Source organism: Pleurodeles waltl, chromosome 9 (genome assembly GCF_031143425.1).
Source record: "Pleurodeles waltl isolate 20211129_DDA chromosome 9, aPleWal1.hap1.20221129, whole genome shotgun sequence".
Classification (NCBI taxonomy): domain Eukaryota; kingdom Metazoa; phylum Chordata; class Amphibia; order Caudata; family Salamandridae; genus Pleurodeles; species Pleurodeles waltl.
This window is the reverse complement of record NC_090448.1, coordinates 867,448,707-867,468,689: the sequence shown is the minus strand read 5'-3', so window position 1 is coordinate 867,468,689 and position 19,983 is coordinate 867,448,707. Positions and strand designations below refer to the sequence as shown.

Genomic DNA, 19,983 nt, shown 5'->3' with positions numbered 1-19,983 from the left:
ATTAAAATAGGACCATTTGCCCCCAAGAGGGGCAGAAGTGGCCTAAAATAAATTTACCCCCCAGGGGAGCAACCCTTACCTAAGGGGTCGCTCACCGTGCGTGAAACTGACATAAACAAATAAAATCCCTGGTGTCTAGTGGTTTCTGCACCCCCTGGGGAGGCAGATTGGCCTAATTAAAATTAGGCTAATCTGCCCCCGGGGGGTGCATAAATGGCCTAATAAAAATTGCCCCCCAGGGGAGCGACCCTTGATTCTTAATGTAAAAAACAAACCTCCCTGGCGTCTAGTGGGTTCTGCCCCCCATGGGGGTAGATCGGCGTAATTAAAATAGGCCTATCGAAATGGCCTAGTATAAAATTCACCCCCCCCCCCCCCCCCCCCCCCCCCCAGGGGAGTGACTCTTGCTCAAGGGGTCGCTCCCGTTGATTCTTAACGTTAAAAAAAAACCTCCCTGCCGTAGGGTGGCTTATGCCCCCCCCCCCCTCCCCCCCAGCCTAGTGCTGATCGGCCTAAATAAAATAGGCTGATCTGCCCCAGGGGGCAAGCTAATATATTGCTCCCCTGGAGAGGGGCCCTTGCCTAAGGGGCCCTTCCCCTTATGCATAAATCCCCCCCCAAACAAACATCCCTGGTGTCTAGTGGACATTTCTGCTGCACGGTCGCATCACGGTCAGGCAGCAGAAATGCTTAAAGGCCTTTCCTTTCCTGTCACTGTGCCTCCCCCAGCCCCAGGATCAGAAGAGAAATGCTAAGCATTTCTCTCTGATCGCGCTGGAAGCCATGCTTCCAGCGCGGTTGGGACAGCCTACGATGAGGTCAGCGTGCGATCGCTGACATCATCAGATGTCACTGGGGTGGGAGAGGTTTCGGGGGTGGAAGGGGAAGCAATTCCCCTTCCATCCCTGCCCCTGGAGGGGGGAGATAGGCTCATGGGGGGAGCACTATAGCCAGTTCATGGACGTAACGGTTACTTTCTTGGCGCCTCAGCACCGCATCCAAGGACATAACGGTTACGTCCATGGCAGGGAAGGGGGTTAAAGCATGGCGGAACTGTGCATTCAGCAGAAAATTGTATGTGTGCCTTTTTGCCAAACTAGCGGTTCACCGCCAATTTCATTAATGGAGGACCACAGGGTTTCCAACAGTAAAGGTTCAGTTGGCTCAGGCAGGGGAAACTTTACCTGAAAGCTAATCTTCTACAGGACTGTCAGGTCATAGTGATGATAGCCCAACCTCAATTAGGGTAAGGCGACTGTCACTCATTTTCCCTACCCCGCACTGTCTTGCAAGGCGGGGTGTTGGCTAGGGAAATAACACTGTGATTCTCATGCACAATGAGAAATCTACCTTATGGTCTAAATTGTTATTACTTTGTTTTAGAACGTCAGATTCACAATTTGGCACTTTGTTCTTTCAGAACAATACAGTTTGAGCTGGAGCATTATACATAGTGCCCTTTTGGCAAAGAGTCAGTTCCTACACCGGAGCTACCACACCGGTACAGCGCCTACCAGGCAGGCGCCGATCTTTAAATATAGAGGGTGGTCCTGTAGGGCGTGGCAACCAAGTTGTTGGCCAATCATTCACAAAACGCCAGGACCACTGTGGTAATACCATAATTCCAGTAAGTGTGTTACTGGAATTGTGGCACTGCTTCAGATTTAGAAATAACTTGATCATAACTTACAAAAACAGTGTTACATTTTATTTAAAGACTTTTAAGGTTCAGAGTTAGTGCCATCTTTTTGTTGATGCTAACTGTAGGAAGTTGGCTCTGTATTTACTATTTCAAAGTAAGAAATAGCATGCACAGAGTCCAAGGGTTCCCCTTAGAGGTAAGATAGTGGCAAAAAGAGATAATTCTAATGCTCTATTTTGTGGTAGTGTGGACAAGCAGTAGGCTTATCAGAGGGTATTGTTAAGCATTTGTTGTACACACACAGGCACTAAATGAGGAACACACACTCAGAGACAATTCCAGGCCCATAGGTTTTTGTATAGAAAAATATATTTTCTTAGTTTATTTTAAGAACCACAGGTTCAAGATTTACAAACAGTACTTTAAATGAAAGGTACTTCACTTAGGAACTTTAGGAACTTTGAATTAGCAAAATAGCATATACAGTTTTCACACAAATGTCATATAGCTATTTTAAAACTAGACAGTGCAATTTTCAACAGTTCCTGGGGGAGGTAAGTGTTTGTTAGTTTTTGCAGGTAAGTAAACCACCTACGGGGTTCAAAGTTGGGTCCAAGGTAGCCCATCGTTGGGGGTTCAGGGCAACCCCAAGGTTACCACACCCGCAGCTCAGGGCCGGTCAGGTGCAGAGGTTAAAGTGGTGCCCAAAACGCATAGGCTTCAATGGAGAAGGGGTGCCCCGGTTCCAATCTGCCAGCAGGTAAGTACCCTTGTCTTCGGAGGGCAGACCAGGGGGGTTTTGTAGGGCACCGGGGGGGACACAAGTCAGCATAAAAAGTACACCCTCAGCGGCACGGGTGCGGCCGGGTGCAGTGTGCAAACAAGCGTCGGGTTCACAATAGGTTTCAATGGGAGACCAAGGGGTCTCTTCAGCGATGCAGGCAGGCAAGGGTGGGGCTCCTCGGGGTAGCCACCACCTGGGCAAGGGAGAGGGCCACCTGGGGTTCGCTTCTGCACTGGAGGTCGGATCCTTCAGGTCCTGGGGGCTGCGGATGCAGAGTCTTTACCAGGTGTTGGGTCTTTGAAGCAGGCAGTCGCGGTCAGGGGGAGCCTCGGGATTCCCTCTGCAGGCGTCGCTGTGGGGGCTCAGGGGGGTCAACTCTGGATACTCACGGTCTCGTAGTCACCAGGGAGTCCTCCCTGTGGTGTTTGTTCTCCACAAGTCGAGCTGGGGGCGTTGGGTGCAGAGTGCAAAGTCTCACGCTTCCGGCGGGAAACGTGTGTTGTTTCAAAGTTGCTTCTTTGTTGCAAAGCTGCTTCTTTCTTGGAGCAGAGCCGCTGTCCTCAGGAGTTCTTGGTTCTTCTAGATGCAGGGCAGTCCTCTGAGGCTTCAGAGGTCGCTGGTCCCTGTGGAACGCGTCGCTGGAGCAGTGTCTTTAGAAGTGGGGAGACAGGCCGGTAGAGCTGGGGCAAAGCAGTTGGTGTCTTCTCTGCAGGGTTTTTCAGCTCAGCAGTCCTTCTTCGTCTTAGGTTGCAGGAATCTGTTTTCCTAGGTTCTGGGGAGCTCCTAAATACTGAATTTAGGGGTGTGTTTAGGTCTGGGAGGGCATTAGCCAATGGCTACTGTCCTTGAGGGTGGCTACACCCTCTTTGTGCCTCCTCCCTGAGGGGAGGAGGGCACATCCCTATTCTTATTGGGGGAATCCTCCAAAGTCAAGATGGAGGATTTCTAAAGGCAGGGGTCACCTCAGCTCAGGACACCTTAGGGGCTGTCCTGACTGGTGGGTGACTCCTCCTTGTTTTTCACATTATCTCCCCTGGACTTGCCGCCAAAAGTGGGGGCTGTGTCCAGGGGGCGGGCATCTCCACTAGCTGGAGTGCCCTGGGGCATTGTAACACGAAGCCTGAGCCTTTGAGGCTCACTGCTAGGTGTTACAGTTCCTGCATGGGGGAGGTGTGAAGCACCTCCACCCAGAGCAGGCTTTTGTTTCTGTCCTCAGAGAGCACAAAGGCCCTCACCACATGGAGTCAGAAACTCGTCTGTCAGCAGCAGGCTGGCACAGACCAGTCAGTCCTGCACTGAAAAATTGGGTAAAATACAGGGGGCATCTCTAAGATGCCCTCTGTGTGCATTTTTTAATAAATCCAACACTGGCATCAGTGTGGGTTTATTATTCTGAGAAGTTTGATACCAAACTTCCCAGTATTCAGTGTAGCCATTATGGAGCTGTGGAGTTCGTTTTTGACAGACTCCCAGACCATATACTCTTATGGCTACCCTGCACTTACAATGTCTAAGGTTTTGCTTAGACACTGTAGGGGCATAGTGCTCATGCACCTATGCCCTCACCTGTTGTATAGTGCACCCTGCCTTAGGGATGTAAGGCCTGCTAGAGGGGTGACTTTCCTATGCCACAGGCAGTGTGAGGTTGGCATGGTACCCTGAGGGGAGTGCCATGTCGACTTAGTCATTTTCTCCCTACCAGCACACACAAGCTGGCAAGCAGTGTGTCTGTGCTGAGTGAGGGGTCCCTAGGGTGGCATAAGACATACTGCAGCCCTTAGAGACCTTCCCTGGCATCAGGGCCCTTGGTACCAGGGGTACCAGTTACAAGGGACTTACCTGGGTGCCAGGGTTGTGCCAATTGTTGAGACAATGGTACATTTTAGGTGAAAGAACACTGGTGCTGGGGCCTAGTTAGCAGGGTCCCAGCACACTTCTCAGTCAAGTCAGCATCAGTATCAGGCAAAAAGTGGGGGGTAACTGCAACAGGGAGCGATTTCCTTACACTAACAGACACAGTTTTCTATGCAGTGAAGCGGTAATGCCCCGGTTACTTACCAGTAATGTTAATTATGTTTAGTCAATCTCATTCTTGTCGCAGTCATTAATAATGAGGTGGCTGTTGCCTCACGACAGAAACAAAGTTGGAGGATTCTAGAATGATAACCCCACTTATCCTGAGTGCCACAAAGAGGGCTGGCCCTCCAGGCTCCTCCCCTGTATATCTAAGCCCTATCAAAAGACAAAGGAGGATGGGAGGGAGGGATATAATGATCAGGATAAGGACGAGATGGATTAAGGAAAATGAAGATTACTGGGGCATTACCCTACATCACTTGTCCTGGTCCTTGTCATTACTAATGAGGAATACCTAAGCTCAAATCTTTTTCACCAATACAACAAAGAAGCTAAATAAACTAAGGAATCATAACTGTGACATGCCAAGTGTAATGCATATAAAGAGGCCAAAACCAAGTACAAATTTCAAATGATCACAATGCAGCACTTAGGGCCCTCTGTCCCCAGATGCAATTTTAAGTATGATGCAGTATTTAGATGATAATGTCTAACAAAGATATGTTCTGACAACCACGTAACCACCCTTCGAACCTCATGGCTGAATTCCCTCTGCAATTCTGCCCAGGAAGCAGCCACCCCTCTTGTGGATCTTCCCTGAACTGGAAATTAACCTGTTCTGCAAGCAGAATTGTTGACTTAATCCATCTACTCAAATTCCTAATTGTCACCCTTTCCAGAATGACCAGACATCACAAAGTAATCAGTCTTTCAGTAGTGTTGAACTGGTCAACATCAATTAAAAGAGCTCTTTAAAAATCCAATGCTCTCAATAAGAGATAGTGAAATATAAAAATATTCGATCAACGCTACACAAGGGTTCAAAAGGATGAACCTGCACAGCCCTTATTAGTGAATGAAGATGCCATGCAGGAAAGAGAGCAGATGTAAAAGGTCTAATCAATGCAAAGCTCTTGAACAGTCTAAATATCAGAGAATCCCCCTCTGAAGTAGGTTCAGAAAATGCCCCTAAGGCAGACCTCAAGATAGAAAGAGCTACATTGAGATCAAACTTATCAAAGTGGATGTGGAACAGCTGAAAATTAATTTGATGAAGCATAAACATTGTGAGAAGAACAGTGTATCAAAGAACTTCCATTTTTTAAAATAAGACTTTAATGTGGAAGGCCTCTTAAAGCCCTGAATAGCCTCACCAAAGAAGGAGAAAGACACTTTGATAAAAGATTGGGCTTCTCAAAATTTGATCCAGCATTTTACACTGTGGTAGATGCTTAAACGTGGTCAACAACCTTTTCACCCAGGTGGAGGAAATAGATAGTGGCATTCACAAATCTACAATCATTTCCAAAATAAATGTAAAGGGTTTTATTACAAGCTAAAACACAGATTGATATAAACAATTCTCAGAAATAAGCTATAAGGGTACAGGACCACCATGGGGTGTTCAAGGCATTGGAAGAATCGAAGCTTAATCAACGATAAGCAAACTAAACATTCAATGCAAGCAACACAAAATAATAGTAAGAGGATCTGATCGCCATTGAATACACGTCAACCAGCTCCCCTCAACATGGAAGCAAATCATTTGCATCAAAGTTAGTTAAGCAATGGGAAAATTCCTACGGGACAAGTCACTGACATGTGGCGGGCTAACAGATTTGAGAATAAAAGGAAAAAGGAAAAATAGGATAAAAAGAACTTGTAAAAAATGACATCTGGGCTAATTGGAGACTAAGTAAGGGTGGCAAAAACAGGAAATGTCAGCATTTAGAAGATATGTCAAGAACCTTCTCAATGGGTCAGAAATTTCCGAAGTCTAATATATAAGCATTTAAAGATGGGTGACCAAGAAGGGGCATTGAGGTCTGTACCGCTTAGAATCCATAAAGTCCAGGCAGCAGTTATGAGCAGTAGTGACAAAGGGCAAAGGTCTCAGCAAAGTCTCTGGTCAGCAGTAAAGGAAAAAGGGACAAGAGTGTTCATGGGAAAGGGCAAGTGCTCCAGCCAAGCAAGGAACAGTGCTCAAGCGAAGCAAAGATGGGACTGACAGGAGTGTCCGGGAGAATGCAAATCAAAGAGTGTTCATAATCCAACTGGGAACAGTAAATTAAAGTCTAATGAAAGTTCTGATTTCTTGAAGTGTTCTTGCTAAGGAGGTCGAAGGATTTCCATTATCCAATCAAAGCCTATCACATGCTGACCATCTGCAACATACAGAAAGATTCTCATAACCAACGTGGGAAAGGCATCCATCTTCCTCTCCTGTACGGGTTTGAAACAATTGTATATAATTTGGGTCCATAGTTTCTCCATGTTCCGGATCCAAGATTACTTTCTCAGGCCCTCCATATGTAAAACAATGGGACATCTATTTCCAAACTAAAATTTAATGGGAAGATGGTCTGAAAGAAATGACACGTTAGCAAAAGAACAACAGCTTTCTCACGTTTTCTGCCAAGTCAGAGGCCCAGCAAATCACTATGGCTAAACTAAGCAAATAGAGTTAAATGGCACATTTAATTCATGAGAAATTATTTTGTCATTATTAAATCTTAATCAGGACTAATGTTACAGTAGATTGTGATGGAAAAAATAACATGTAAAATCATATCAGTAGGTGTAGCATAGAACTACATTAGCCATTCCTTGGGATATGGCATTCAGTATTTGCCTTGAGAAATGTATCATTGTCTTAGTGAAAACTATTCATTAACATGATAAAGTAACAGATAAAATCAAAACAAGTTATTAAACAAAGTTTTAGGGCTGTACCACATTACTTTAGAATCTCTATTCTATAGTGAGTGCACATCAATATGGGCTTTCAGTGCATCACTTTACACTTCAACTGTTAGACATTAATGTATTTAAATGAAAGAATGGTCATGTTCCGATCAATATTGTGACGACAAAGTAGAGCCATATCTCTGCTGCATCTACTTCCAAATCGATAGTGTGAGTTTGGGAGAGAGGGGCGTAGCAGAAGGTTTAAGAGGGGTTAGAGATTCTATAAGAATCCAAGGAGGAAGAAGTGTAAGGGATTTCAACAGCCAAAACTGATCTCTGTGGCTAATAGGAGACCATTAATAACAGTTTTCTCTCCTCATCATCGATTTTGAGAGAACCTTCTGTATCAATGAGAAAGGAGGAAAAACATTTGGGCCATTTCATCATTAGCAAAACCAACCATCCAGGCTTCCATCTAAAGAAACATGCAACAGAACATTTAAAGGAGATAATTATTCCTTGTTTCAAATAGATCCATATAAGGTACTCCAAACTATTTGGAATTTCTCTAAAAAGTCATTCTGGATTGTGTGAGATCCTTTGATGGACACTTCCTGCTCAGCAAGTCCACTATCAGATTGTCGCCCCTTTGATGTGGGGAGCTGAAAGATTCAAAACGTTCTTCACTGCCCAAGTAATAATTTGGACTGCCACCAAAATGAAACTTTTTGAGCGAGTACTCCCCTGATGGTTTATGTAGGAGACTAACAGTGTTGTCTCTCTTGATTAACACATTGCTCTGAAGCAACAGGACTTAGAAGAACGTCTTCTAAGCCATGTTATAAGGATTCTACAACAAACACTAAGGGTGTTTGTTTTTAAGTCCTTATTGTACAGTCAAATAAGTTAGCAATTGATCTACACTTATTGAGGTGTACATTTTCTTTGAATTATGATATGGTAATATCAGTTCTTCTAATTTTGGTAGATTGGATACTTTATGAGTCAGAAAGAATCTTATTGAGGACTTTAAGACTTTCCTTGTTTTGTTCTTAAAGAGTTCATATTGGATATTCAATACAGTTTACGTATTTTCTACACTTTGGTGTAGACTTTTCTACTGTTTCGATATGTTCATTGAACACTATTATTTCTTTTCCTGACATGTCAGTTTACAATGGGTCTTCATAGAGATTTGTAGATTTTGTTCAGTCTTTTGCGTAGACTAATTAATATATGGACTCTTTAGGAGCTGTTCTGTGCTTTTGCACTTGCATTCAAGGCGTCCTTCTTTTCAGGGGTACTACTTCTTCTCTATGAAGATATTTATATCTCTTATGTTTCATGAGTTTAATTATTGATACCTTATATAGGTACAACTGTTTTCGTCTTCACATGACTACTTGTTGTAAGTTGGGTTCACACTTGTAGAAGTGCTGTCAGGGGAAGGAATAATCAAAATCGGACAGATTTTTATTTCAGAATCTTGTAAATTTTCTGTTTTTTCATCATTGATACCTTCCTAGTTCATCTGCAGACAAGTTATATACGGACCTTGGTTTCTACTACTCTACCAAGGCCCCTTTTACAGACTTTCTGTTTTATTCAGTTGTTAAAAATAAATAAATAATTTAAGGGAAATATATATATCATTGGTACTACATAGGCATTTGTTTGTTTCACTCCTATGTCAGTGGAAATATATATAGAATTTTTTTTGAAAATGTTTATTATATCTACTACGTTTCCTTGGGAAGAGTATATTTATATGCCAAATGGTTACTATAGTTGTCTTCAACATCATTTTAACGAGGGCACTTGTATGTTTTCCATTTTATATATGTTTTGTAATGTAGGTCTTGTTAAGATATACCTTTAAATGGTAAGAGGTTCTGCACAATGAAATGTTATGCTGCTCTGTGTTCCAACAGGGTAGAACATGCAGTTTCAGTCTACATTTAAGAACAAAGAGATTTATCTTCACTAGCTCATTTGGCAATACTATCCTACGATCATGGGTAGCGTTTCTTACCCATGTTTTCTTTGTCCTTATGATGAGCATGGGTTCACATCCCATTAAGAGATCGAGTAGCTTAATATTCAATTTTGTTAGCTGGCCTCTAACAATGATTGGTCACATTAACATGGATTGTCTTTATTTCATGTTTTTGAATGTTTATGACTCCTTATCAGTGGTTCCTGCCAGGAGTCGTGCGTCGTGAATTATGTTAGGGATAACCTACCTACATTCTTAAGAATGCCGGTCTTTTTGCAATATTCTAGACCAGTTTTGTTCCAAAAACATACATTTAATGGTATCGATCATGGGTGATGCTATTTTTATTACTTTTTTTTACTGTGGTCTTTTACACAGTTATTTTTCTAACTGTGCTGTTCTTCCTCCTAGGTATTATTACAAGTTCATAGTCTATTTCTCCTGTACTCTGCCAGTTTTCTTCTGGATAAAAAACTAACAATGTTGACATACCAACATGGCTTCTGACAATTGACATACTAACATGGATGAGCTTATTTCCATGCTCTCCTGTTTTATGGTTTTATTTACCTGTGGTTACTTCCACAGTTTTTGATGTAAAGTATATGATTATTCTCCTTAATTATTATGATTGTCCTGTCTTTTTTCTCTTGTTCAAGACTGAATCTTTGACACTTATTGACTTTTTTGAAGTTCTCGGTTTTCAGTCCCTCCTCCGGGTTACTATGCTTTGGTATCTGATTCTAAATTAAGGAATCTGCTGCTAGATATATCTATCAGATGAACAAGTTACTTACCTTCAGTAACACATTATCTGGTAGAGAAAGGATTTAGCTGCAGATTCCTTAACGACCCTCCCATCCTCCTTGCTCTGCAAACTGAGTTCCTCTTTTGTCTCAGAAGATTTCATTATGGAAATAAACACCTAGTATTAAGAATTTGGTGATTATTTGACATTAGTGTCTTTTGTTCAAAGCACACTGTTTCAATAGGCAGTTTCTATGTTTGGCGCCACTTTTTGAGCGAAGGAAATAGTCACAGAAGAAATTGACATCAGCAAGGGAGTTATATGGACTCCGCTGACATCACATCCGGTGGACTACATCGATAGGGAGTCGTGCAACGCGCAGACATACTATGGAAAAAGTTTCCAGATCCAGTCTCGCGCCTGGGGAAGATTATAAAGTAAGGAATCTGTGGCTAGATCCTGTCTCAACCAGATAATCCGTTACCAAAGGTAAATAACTTGCTCATCACACCCAGACCCTGCAAGGGAGTAACGTAGCCTCACTACAAAGTCTTAAGTCCAGCAGAGACTTCCTGCATTCTTCATCACCGGAAATAGGAATGCAAAACTGCAGGAGTCTGAAGTGCAATTGCCCTTTATAGCACCCAGGAAGGTTGTGGTGGGTGGGTGGGGCTAGCATTCTAGGATCCTCCAGTTTTGGTTTTGTCGTGAGGTGACAGACACCTCATAAGTAATGACTGGGACAGGGACATAGGGATACTAACACATATCTTGATGCCATAATATCACTTTGCTCTGAATAGCAACATGTGAAATGCATGGCCCTACTGTTCTTCCATGATGACACAGTAATGAATTGCACACATGAGAAACTGAATAATGAATCCCTCCGGTCTTCCGATTTTCTTTTCATTTTCATATAGTGAGAAGGCAGCATTACAGACTCTCTTGCCTAGCGCATAAGGCTGTCATGGAGGTGAAAATGACCAATAAGTAAGCTGTTAAGAGCCTATAAAAGCAAAGGGTCGAATAGTTTATAATGTTCACCGGAGCTACAGGATGCCTAATTGTTGTTGAAATGCTTAATTGTTTGTGAATTGTTGCAAATCACTCGTAAAATGATGCATGGAGTATTGGAGTGATTGCCTTCTGCACATACAGCGATCCATTTCTAGCATATTTGTCACGACTAGATGGATAATTTGAAAATAATTTTCAACATTGATAAGTAATCCTTTCTGCGGCAGAATTATTACATGTTATGCTAAATCTTCACTGATTTTAGTTAAGCGCAAATGCCAAAAAATGTTTAAATGTGTTGTTTTCTTTCTGTTTGTAACTTTGCAGTTTATTTGTTTGGAAATGCGTGCATATGCCTCACTGATGGAGATGTGAGGAACTGAGCTAGCTAAAGGCAGTGTGCATGTGAAGGCAGGCATGACCAGCATTGCAAAGAGACGAACCCAATGGTGCCCAAGCATGGCTCGAGAATTGCTGCTGACCCAGGATAGAGGGAACAAGGCCCCGATCAAGTGACCAGCTGGTTGGGCCGAGGCTGCCCGCCGTTGCAACTACAAATTCCAGTGCTAGATGACCCTGCTGACACTGGGATACAAGAGACTGCGGGCCTCAATGATGATAAACATTCAGTCAAAGACCTGGGATGGTGCACACATAGTTGTGCATTGACGCCTACTGTAAAACTAATTTCCCGGTGAGCCCATGCAGTATGTCCTCCGTTTGAAACATTGCTTCAGTGGTCCCAGAGTTGCTACTAATAACTGCAGAACAGAGGACGCTCATGACGCAGATTAGCAAATGCAGTGTGTTACCAAAGCCATGGCAGGGTAGCTGCGATCCTGCTACACACGTGCAGCATTCCCACCATCGAGAGACTTGCATTGCAAACCATGTCAAATGGATGCAGAAAAGACATTGCATGAACTCGTTCCCCGGTCCTTAATTCTCTGTGACTCACATGTGAACTTTAGTGAGCAGAAACCGGCACCGGGTTCACTGTGCGCGTGCCTTGCCCACAGCCGAAAGTCCAACTCCTTGTTCTCAGTGTGTGATGTTCTAAGAAGCTGCCATAATGTGTTTCTTTTTTCTTTAATTTCTTCAAATGAACAAATGGTGGGCCAATTTCAGCATTCCAATAACTGTAATTCTGAAGAGAATGTTTGTCATTGAACAGGTAGGGTAGCAAAGCAAGTGAGATAGGTGCTATGCTAACCAAAAAAGAAATTGTGTGCAACTGCTAAAGAACAGTTCCTCCTCACTTATATTACGAATTGTAGTAGGGTATGGTGGAAGCTTGCAGAATCTGACCTAAACTCAGTGTTGACTAAATGTGATGGCTTTTCAAAGTAACTAAACTCTTCATCTGTCTGTGACACTGTCAGCAATTTCAGTAAGCAACTATTTTCCGAAAGCCATCATGCAAGCAAACATCTGTAGAAAATGCAAAGGACAAAATTATTTCAAGTTATTGTTTGGCATTTTCTCTCAGCAAACCGTATGCGAGAGCATGCTGAGATAAAGGGGGCACCATCACTGCACAGTTGACAGAATATTTGTAAACAGCACACATTAAGTTGCCAAGGAACAAGGAATAAGATTAGCTGGGTCTTCCACGAGGACTACAAGTTCCTAGGAGCAGGTATTCTAAGTAGTGTATGGAGGGGTTGCATTCGATTTCGTGGAGAATAAAGTAATGTATAGTTTCTGTCATGATATAATAAAAAACCATGTAAGATTTTCAGGATGTCCATGCAAGGCGAAGGTACATGTAGTGAACTTAATTTTAACCTATTTAAACAGCCAGTGGTTACCCTTAAAACCTAGCATGGATTCATCCCTGTTGGATCTTTGCTGGACAAAATCTCCTCAAAAAGATCTGGCACCCACTGGATAGCAGGACTAGGCCTGTTGTGGCATGAAGTAGCTGAACAAACGGAAGAAGGACATCACTAAGAAGTAGCTAGGGCTGACAATTGCTGCTTCCAACTACTGTGATTTAACTCTTCTGAATACGGATCATTTAAACGTATGCCTTTAGATTTAGCCCAAGAATACTGATTAAGCTGTGTCTGCAACCACAAATCGCAGAGCTGCGTAAAAGCAATGTATTTTGCTGAAGCCACATGCGGCCATCCCTTTATCAAGCCTCATTCTTTCATTGGTTTAAGGTAGGGAATATGCATTACACTTGCTTCAAACTAAATGCTATGGTAAACCAGCGGGGCCCATCCCATAGTCCAGATGTAAGCTGGAGTATGTGAGAAGCAAAGGCACAAAGGGAGTCGAATGGAGATAGCAAGTTCTATTTTGCAGCATACTTTCAACCCATCTCTCCCGCACTGAGTTCTGCTATACCTAATTCAAAGTTTCAAAATAGAAAGAACAGTCCTTGACAAATGCGATAAGACATCTGAGCAAGCAGTGGAGAGTGGGGGAGGAGAAATTTTAAAGACGTTTTCAGAATAGCTACATTCAATCGAATACAAAGTTTTTGTTAACACATTCTGCCACAAAATCCTTACACGTATACACATAGTGAATAGTGTGTGCAGCATTACAGCCAAATCAAATCACAATGAATAGATTGCACAAAATCTATTGTTTGCTTGTTTCAGTAGTTTATCAATCACTGTTTAATGACGTGATTCATATTCATAAGAGCCTCGTCCTCATTTCTTGAAGTCCGCAAGAAGCTGACGACCTGACTTTTCGATTAGTCCCACTAGACTCTAGGCAGGGGTGTATGTAGCTTGCAGGAAGATTGGGCGGGTGGTAGCTTCAGATTTTCCAACAATCACGCTGGCATATAATGTTAAAATACATTATATGACAAACTACACACATAAGAGGGACTTAAGGAGCACCGGAAAGGGAGAAGAATGTGGACTGGTAGGAGAACTAAGTAAGAGAAAACAATATTGTGTAAAATAACTAACATTCTTGAGGACTTTTAAAATAGAGGGAGAGAGTGTGTGAGTTTTTGTATGTAAATATTCCTGGTGAAATCCTACAAACATCTCACCAAGCCCTGACTGAAAGCACCTGCACCACACTACTTATCAGGAAATACATTTATTAGGGGGTGGTGTAATCCACCCCAAACGCTCCCTCTGAAGCTATGCCCCTGACTAGGTGTGGCTGGAATTACACCTGCTCAGCACCAGGGTACCCTCCAGGGTGACAGGGAGCGCTACAAATCTGCATAACATAGCTTAGGTTTTCAGTCTATTTAATTAAATAAACGGACTGTGGCCTGCATAACGCCACACCGTATCACTTCATGTAATGCCATCAGCTATCCAAAGGGGAAATGCCGCAAAAAAGGTTGGTGAGGTTAAACCACATTTCTTATTAAAGCATACCTATTAGGTATTTTAGTTGTAATGCGATTAGATGTAAATTGTTGGATAAATTTAAAAAAAAGTTTGTGTCAGGCCTGTAGGCATTAGCACAAATTTTACATGTGTAGCATACAGGCTAATGCGGTAATCACACATTTTCTTACGCTTTTAGCGTCTGCACACTGGTTAGCTCATCAGTTGCTATGAGGGAAAACAATGGGGCAAATGCCTGAGCTAGTTCTAAAATACATTTGGTGCCTATTTTAGCAGGTTATCAGCCTAAATAGACCTATTTGTGTGGTTACAGTCGTCTTTGCCATATGCCAGGGGAATTGCCAGTTAGAACTATAACATAAAAATAAACGCACAAGTATCTGATTTGGTGAAGAGCCACCCTGTTTCTACTTGTGGGTAAACAGCATGACAGACACGCTTTGATAATTTTGGACAAGGGAGCAGACTAGTGAAAGTCAAGATGGTTACCAAAGGCTGGGGCCAAGGAAGCGGTTCTGGGGTGCCACCTAATGGTGACACTAAATACCATAAAAGACCATACGTTTTACTTTTCTCCAGTGTATGGGGACTTCTGCAGTCAAAATGTTTTGCCTGGAGTGCCGAAAGTCCTTTCATGGTTCCTGACTGAGGCACGTTGATACTTGCTATAAAACCTAGAAGGCACAACACACAGTTCTCTTTTGGTCTTCGTAATGTGCTAATCTTCCAATCACACACTGACTGTATCTTTGACGTACAGCACTCGCTCTGCTTTTTTTCAGCTAGGTTTCTGCGATCAAAATACCACATGCATAAATACAAACATCTATCACATAGAACATTACTATCACATAGGATACCTTCAGTATTCTTTTGTTTGTTTATATAGATGTTTTGCTGGTGGTTTCTACTTCAAAAACAACAAACTATTTATGTGAATGGGTATGTGGAACAGAGCTCATCATGTTTCCCAAGAGTAGACCTTGCATTCTACAACAAGGCTTGTGATCAGTGTGCCTACTACAGATAGAACTTGCTTTGTCTCTTCTGAATTGGGTTGTATTTCCTTTTTCAATGTGTCCAAATTTGGAATGCAAGTAGATAATCCCGTGGCCTTTTCTCTGAATGTATCGGTCCTGCAGAGAGTGGGTGAGAGACGGGGAGACAAACTGCGGGCGCATTTCTTCTCTATGAAGTTTAACATTCTTTACTAAGTGTTTGTGAAGAAGCAAGCATGGAGCAAAGCATTGCATTGAATTGTTTACCATTACAGAAGCCTTCAGGTGTAGCACACTGGGGTTTGCGCAAAATCTTACTAAATCTATGCAGTTGTATTTTCTGTTTATATTTGTGCATATAATGTATCAGTGTAGAGAGGAATTCGGTTAGAACTAAATTGATCTCTTTGGTCGTCTGTGGCCTAAAACCGCATTTAAAGTTCTTATGAAGAAGGGCAAGGTGTGTATGTGTGCGTGTAGCCATCAGTGCACTTTTTGTACCTATGACTGTGGCATGCTCTGTCCAAATCTGATGCATGTTTGTGGTCCTTGCCATTTGTAAGTTTTATAAAGCACTTCACGATATCTTGCTGTTGTTAGATAATCAATTTCCAACAAGCAGCAGGATGGTAGAGTGTAAGCCAGGTAGCTCAAATTGCCATTAAACGAAAACTGGAAGGGACTGATGCCGAGAAAATTACAACATGATCCCTGAAGAACCATCACACTGACATTTTCAGATGGAACAAATGGCTCAGAATCCGGGGGTATGTTTAGAGGTGTATTTCTTTTAATCAGGTAGGTGATTCCAAAGAATGTCATGAAGAGTGGGTATGCAGGGGTTGCCTCATGTTGGATCCTCCCTTCCCAGAACCAGAAAAGAATGCGCAAAGGGTGTAATGCCCTGTGCCTTTTTCTAAATGAAAGTACCACCATTCCACAAGTCAAATCAATATACACAGAGAAAATAGATGTTCTTCGGCACTCCTCAGACATTTCTCTGGATACACTCATTTTTAAACGCAGCTGAAATTTACCTATGTATACATCCCTGCCTAGCATCACACTTTATAGCATAGGCGTCTGTATCACTGCACAAAACTGCCAATGTCACGCATAGCCAGGTCTAATGCACAGGAAGGCGCTGAGACACAACCTGAGGTTACAAAGAGAGAACAGCCCAGTTCACGGTCGCTCAGGACGCCGGGGAGCTTGAAAACAGGCAATAACGAAGCGCAAGCTGGGCCCGTTGCAGCTCTCAGATTCAGATCAAGCAAGTAAATTTGAAGGAATAAGTCAGTGTCATTTTTTTGTATGGTCTCTGGAGGGGAGTCTGACACAGTGTACCCTTTCTCCCCATGCTCCATTTCTTGCCACCCTCTAGTCTACAGCACAGAGTCTGGCTGGTTCATTTGTGGTGCGAATGACATAGACCGTTCCTGACTTTGCACTCTTCAGGCAGCAGCTCTGCCCATAGTCTCAGCCCTAAACTGACTTTCCAGCTTTAACTTTCAGCATGTGATATGCTGCACACACCAAGGGATTCTTCATCGCATGGCAGGGTGCAGCGAGTGTGAGGCAACCCACACATTTTTGTGTATGTGCCGCACAGCAGGCAGCACCTAGATGTTTGTTATTATCACCAATTGTTATCTGACTGTGACCATAATATGTTCATGATTTTACTCAAGAGCTTCATTAGTGATCATCCATAAGCACTCAGGGGTGTTTTAGCGGTCGCGGTGCAATTTCTAAAGCGTCATGTTGCACTGTAGGGGATACTTTCAGATACAAACCTCATTACATGACTAACTCACTGCTGGAGCCTACTTGCTATGAAAAGCCCCTCGATGTGTCACACATAGGTATGGTAAGGTCACACACAAGCATGCTCAAACCATGGAAACGTCACACAAACTGAGAACTTAGCACCTATGCGAGTATTGTATGCATGAAATGCACAAGTTCCATCAATCGATTTTTTTACATATGTATGTTGCACTTCAATTTACTACTTTTTTTTAAATGTCTGTTATGTACACAGGTGAACATTACATCTTTTCCCCTGGCGTTTGCCTGTTTTGTGCCAGACAGAAAAAAAAACCTTTATGGATTTGCCCTGCTTCTTTTATTGAGTCCGCTTGTGTTACTATCAATACGCTTTTTAAACCACATAACCGAATGCCCCTTCCATAAAATGTGTTACCGCCATATATAATTGATCTTCAAAGTACTTCCAATTTAAATACGTAAATGCTGTTTTAGCAAAGATGTTCAAGCCAGAGGCGTTAATTAAAGACCGACTCTTTAAGCCTCAAATATTAACTGTTCAAAGTATTTGTGCACGAGTTTACCATATTTGATGTTTAGATTTACCATTCTACAAAACTGTAGAAAATACCGGTGTAGTAAACAGAAACCCCAGGGACTCAAAAAATATCACAACTATGAGAAAACGTCTTAAACTCACCACTGTAGCAGATTTCTTTAGTGAAAATTTGTGTTTGTGCATCTTCATTCTGAGCATACAGTCATTGCGAACTTGAAGAAAGATCTAAAAATGGTTCCTAGTTGACAAAACGATAAGACTTCAATTATTATTTTTCTGGTGCTGAATTCAAAAAGTTAATGCAATTAAAGCAAAATAATATTCATCAACGTGTGATTGTGTATGTTCTTGAATGCTTTCAATACAACAAAATACATTACTAGACTGCTGTATGGGCAGAGTGAGTACTAGTGTAGTTTAAGGAACATCTGTAATGTTTTCATTACTTGCTAGTAATGAGGTGTCTAACTTCTAAATTATAGGCTGACATTGGGTCGAAAATTGACTATCGTTACCACTCACAATTTGTCATTTCTGACCTGTCTGGGATTCACAAATGAAACAGAACTTTCATGTAAGTCTACCGGAATCTACTAAGGCCCATATTTATACTTTTTTTGCGCCGCATTTGCGTCGTTTTTTGACGCAAAAACGGCGCAAGCTTGCAAAATACCATTGTATTTTGTAGGTTTGCGCCGTTTTGCGTCAAAAAAGTGGCGCAAATGCGGCGCTAAAAAAAGTATAAATACGGGCCTAAGAGTTTTATGGAAATCTACCAAGAATACTCAAGGAATCTACCTGAAGTACTCACGAAAATCTATCTGAATTACTCTGGAGATCTTTATGAGCACTTCTTATTTGTTACACAGGGGCTTTCTCTTTTTACTTTACATGGAATTTGTGGAAACATGCTGAGAGTCCATTATATCAACCATTGGGTGTAAATTTGCAAGTGGTTCTAGACTGGGAATGGCCATGCAAATTCGTACCCAAGACTACTTTTAAATCCAAAGTGTATGATGGAGGAAAATCTGCCGTTCTGGCAAATCATCCACTGTGTAAGGGCCAATTATAATCTTTTAGTTCCACTTTCTCCAATTTTGGGGCTCAGGGTGGGGTATACAAATTTGTAATTTATTTTATTTCGTGCACCTGAGTTCTACACATGTTGGCTTAAAGGTTTGTGTTATCTGGGCCATTTTCAATGTACTTTAGGTTACCACGTACAACGTCAGTGTTCATTAAATGTATTCAGTTGTTCGCACCAATACTTTTGTTTCTACAACACTTGATCATGTTCACAATAAAGATAATTTACTGTCAAGTTATGCAAAAAACACAAAATGAAATGCTACAAGAAATATGTTTACGCAATAATGCCCTCAATAAAAGCAACCACCGAAGGCACTGACAGAATTGAAGAAAAGCATGCTTTAGGATATAACCCAAACTTCAATTTTTATGCATATTTTCAACCTATTGACTCATGGTAAAATATGTTCTAATAATAAAGTTCACATCACAATTTTCTATTACTATCATATAATCAACATGATCATGTGCCTTCAGCCTCTTGGTATTTCATGTAAACCTGCATGGTTGGTGGGTCACTGCTATTGTTCTTTCGAATTATCTGTTCATTAGTGGTGTTACTTACCTACAGTGTTAGTGTGTGGATTCAGTTTGTTTGGTATTCTTTCCCTAAATTAGTTTTTTCCACTATGTCCATTGATATCCCAGTCCTACATGTCCACGTCACGCTATGTTCTTCTATGGCTTATCATTTGTGGCATTCCTAAATGTACGTAAGATTTGCTCCCACACTAGTGTATCGTCTTTGCAGCCTTTCCCCTTGCATCTTTCCAAACTTACTTCTGCCCCTTCAGTATCCTCCCTTTTACCCTTACATCCAATTGTGGACCCTAGGATCCTTCGAAAACTTCCATGCTTGTTCTGTGATCCCATTAGCAAAAACTAAAGTTAAATCCAAGAGTTTATTACATGGTTTCTTTTTCTTAGATATGACGGTCAGGCTCATCATACAACTATCAGGTCCGAAGATCCTGTCCCTACCCAGCATCTCCTTCAATGCATGTGTGAAGTCTTCCCAGTATTGAGCAATCTCCAGGCATGCCCAAACCACATAACATAAATCTGTCTCCTGCTCACTATACCTTGCAATGTCTATCAAAATAATGTACCCATTCCCCATACACTGATGTGTTCTATTAGATCAAATTCATTTTTTTCTAATGTTTTAGTCATTACTTTATATCATAGTCCTCTAATTTTAGTGTGAATGAAAATTTGTCTAGCTTAAGTGAAGGTACGTTTCAATTCTATTAGGGACATGGAGGCAAGGATTAT

General features: G+C 41.9%; 1 protein-coding gene across 1 annotated transcript in view; it reads left to right on the top strand.

The window, feature by feature from the left end:
• The window catches only part of EML5 (EMAP like 5), a 1,994,219-nt gene extending 1,975,985 nt beyond the window's left edge, over positions 1 to 18,234 (top strand). The window contains exon 42 of the mRNA XM_069208148.1: positions 11,282 to 18,234. Coding sequence (XP_069064249.1) covers positions 11,282 to 11,318 — 37 coding nt within the window. The 3' untranslated portion in view covers positions 11,319 to 18,234. The remainder of the gene's footprint in view (positions 1 to 11,281) is intronic.
• The last annotated feature ends 1,749 nt before the right edge of the window (positions 18,235 to 19,983 follow it).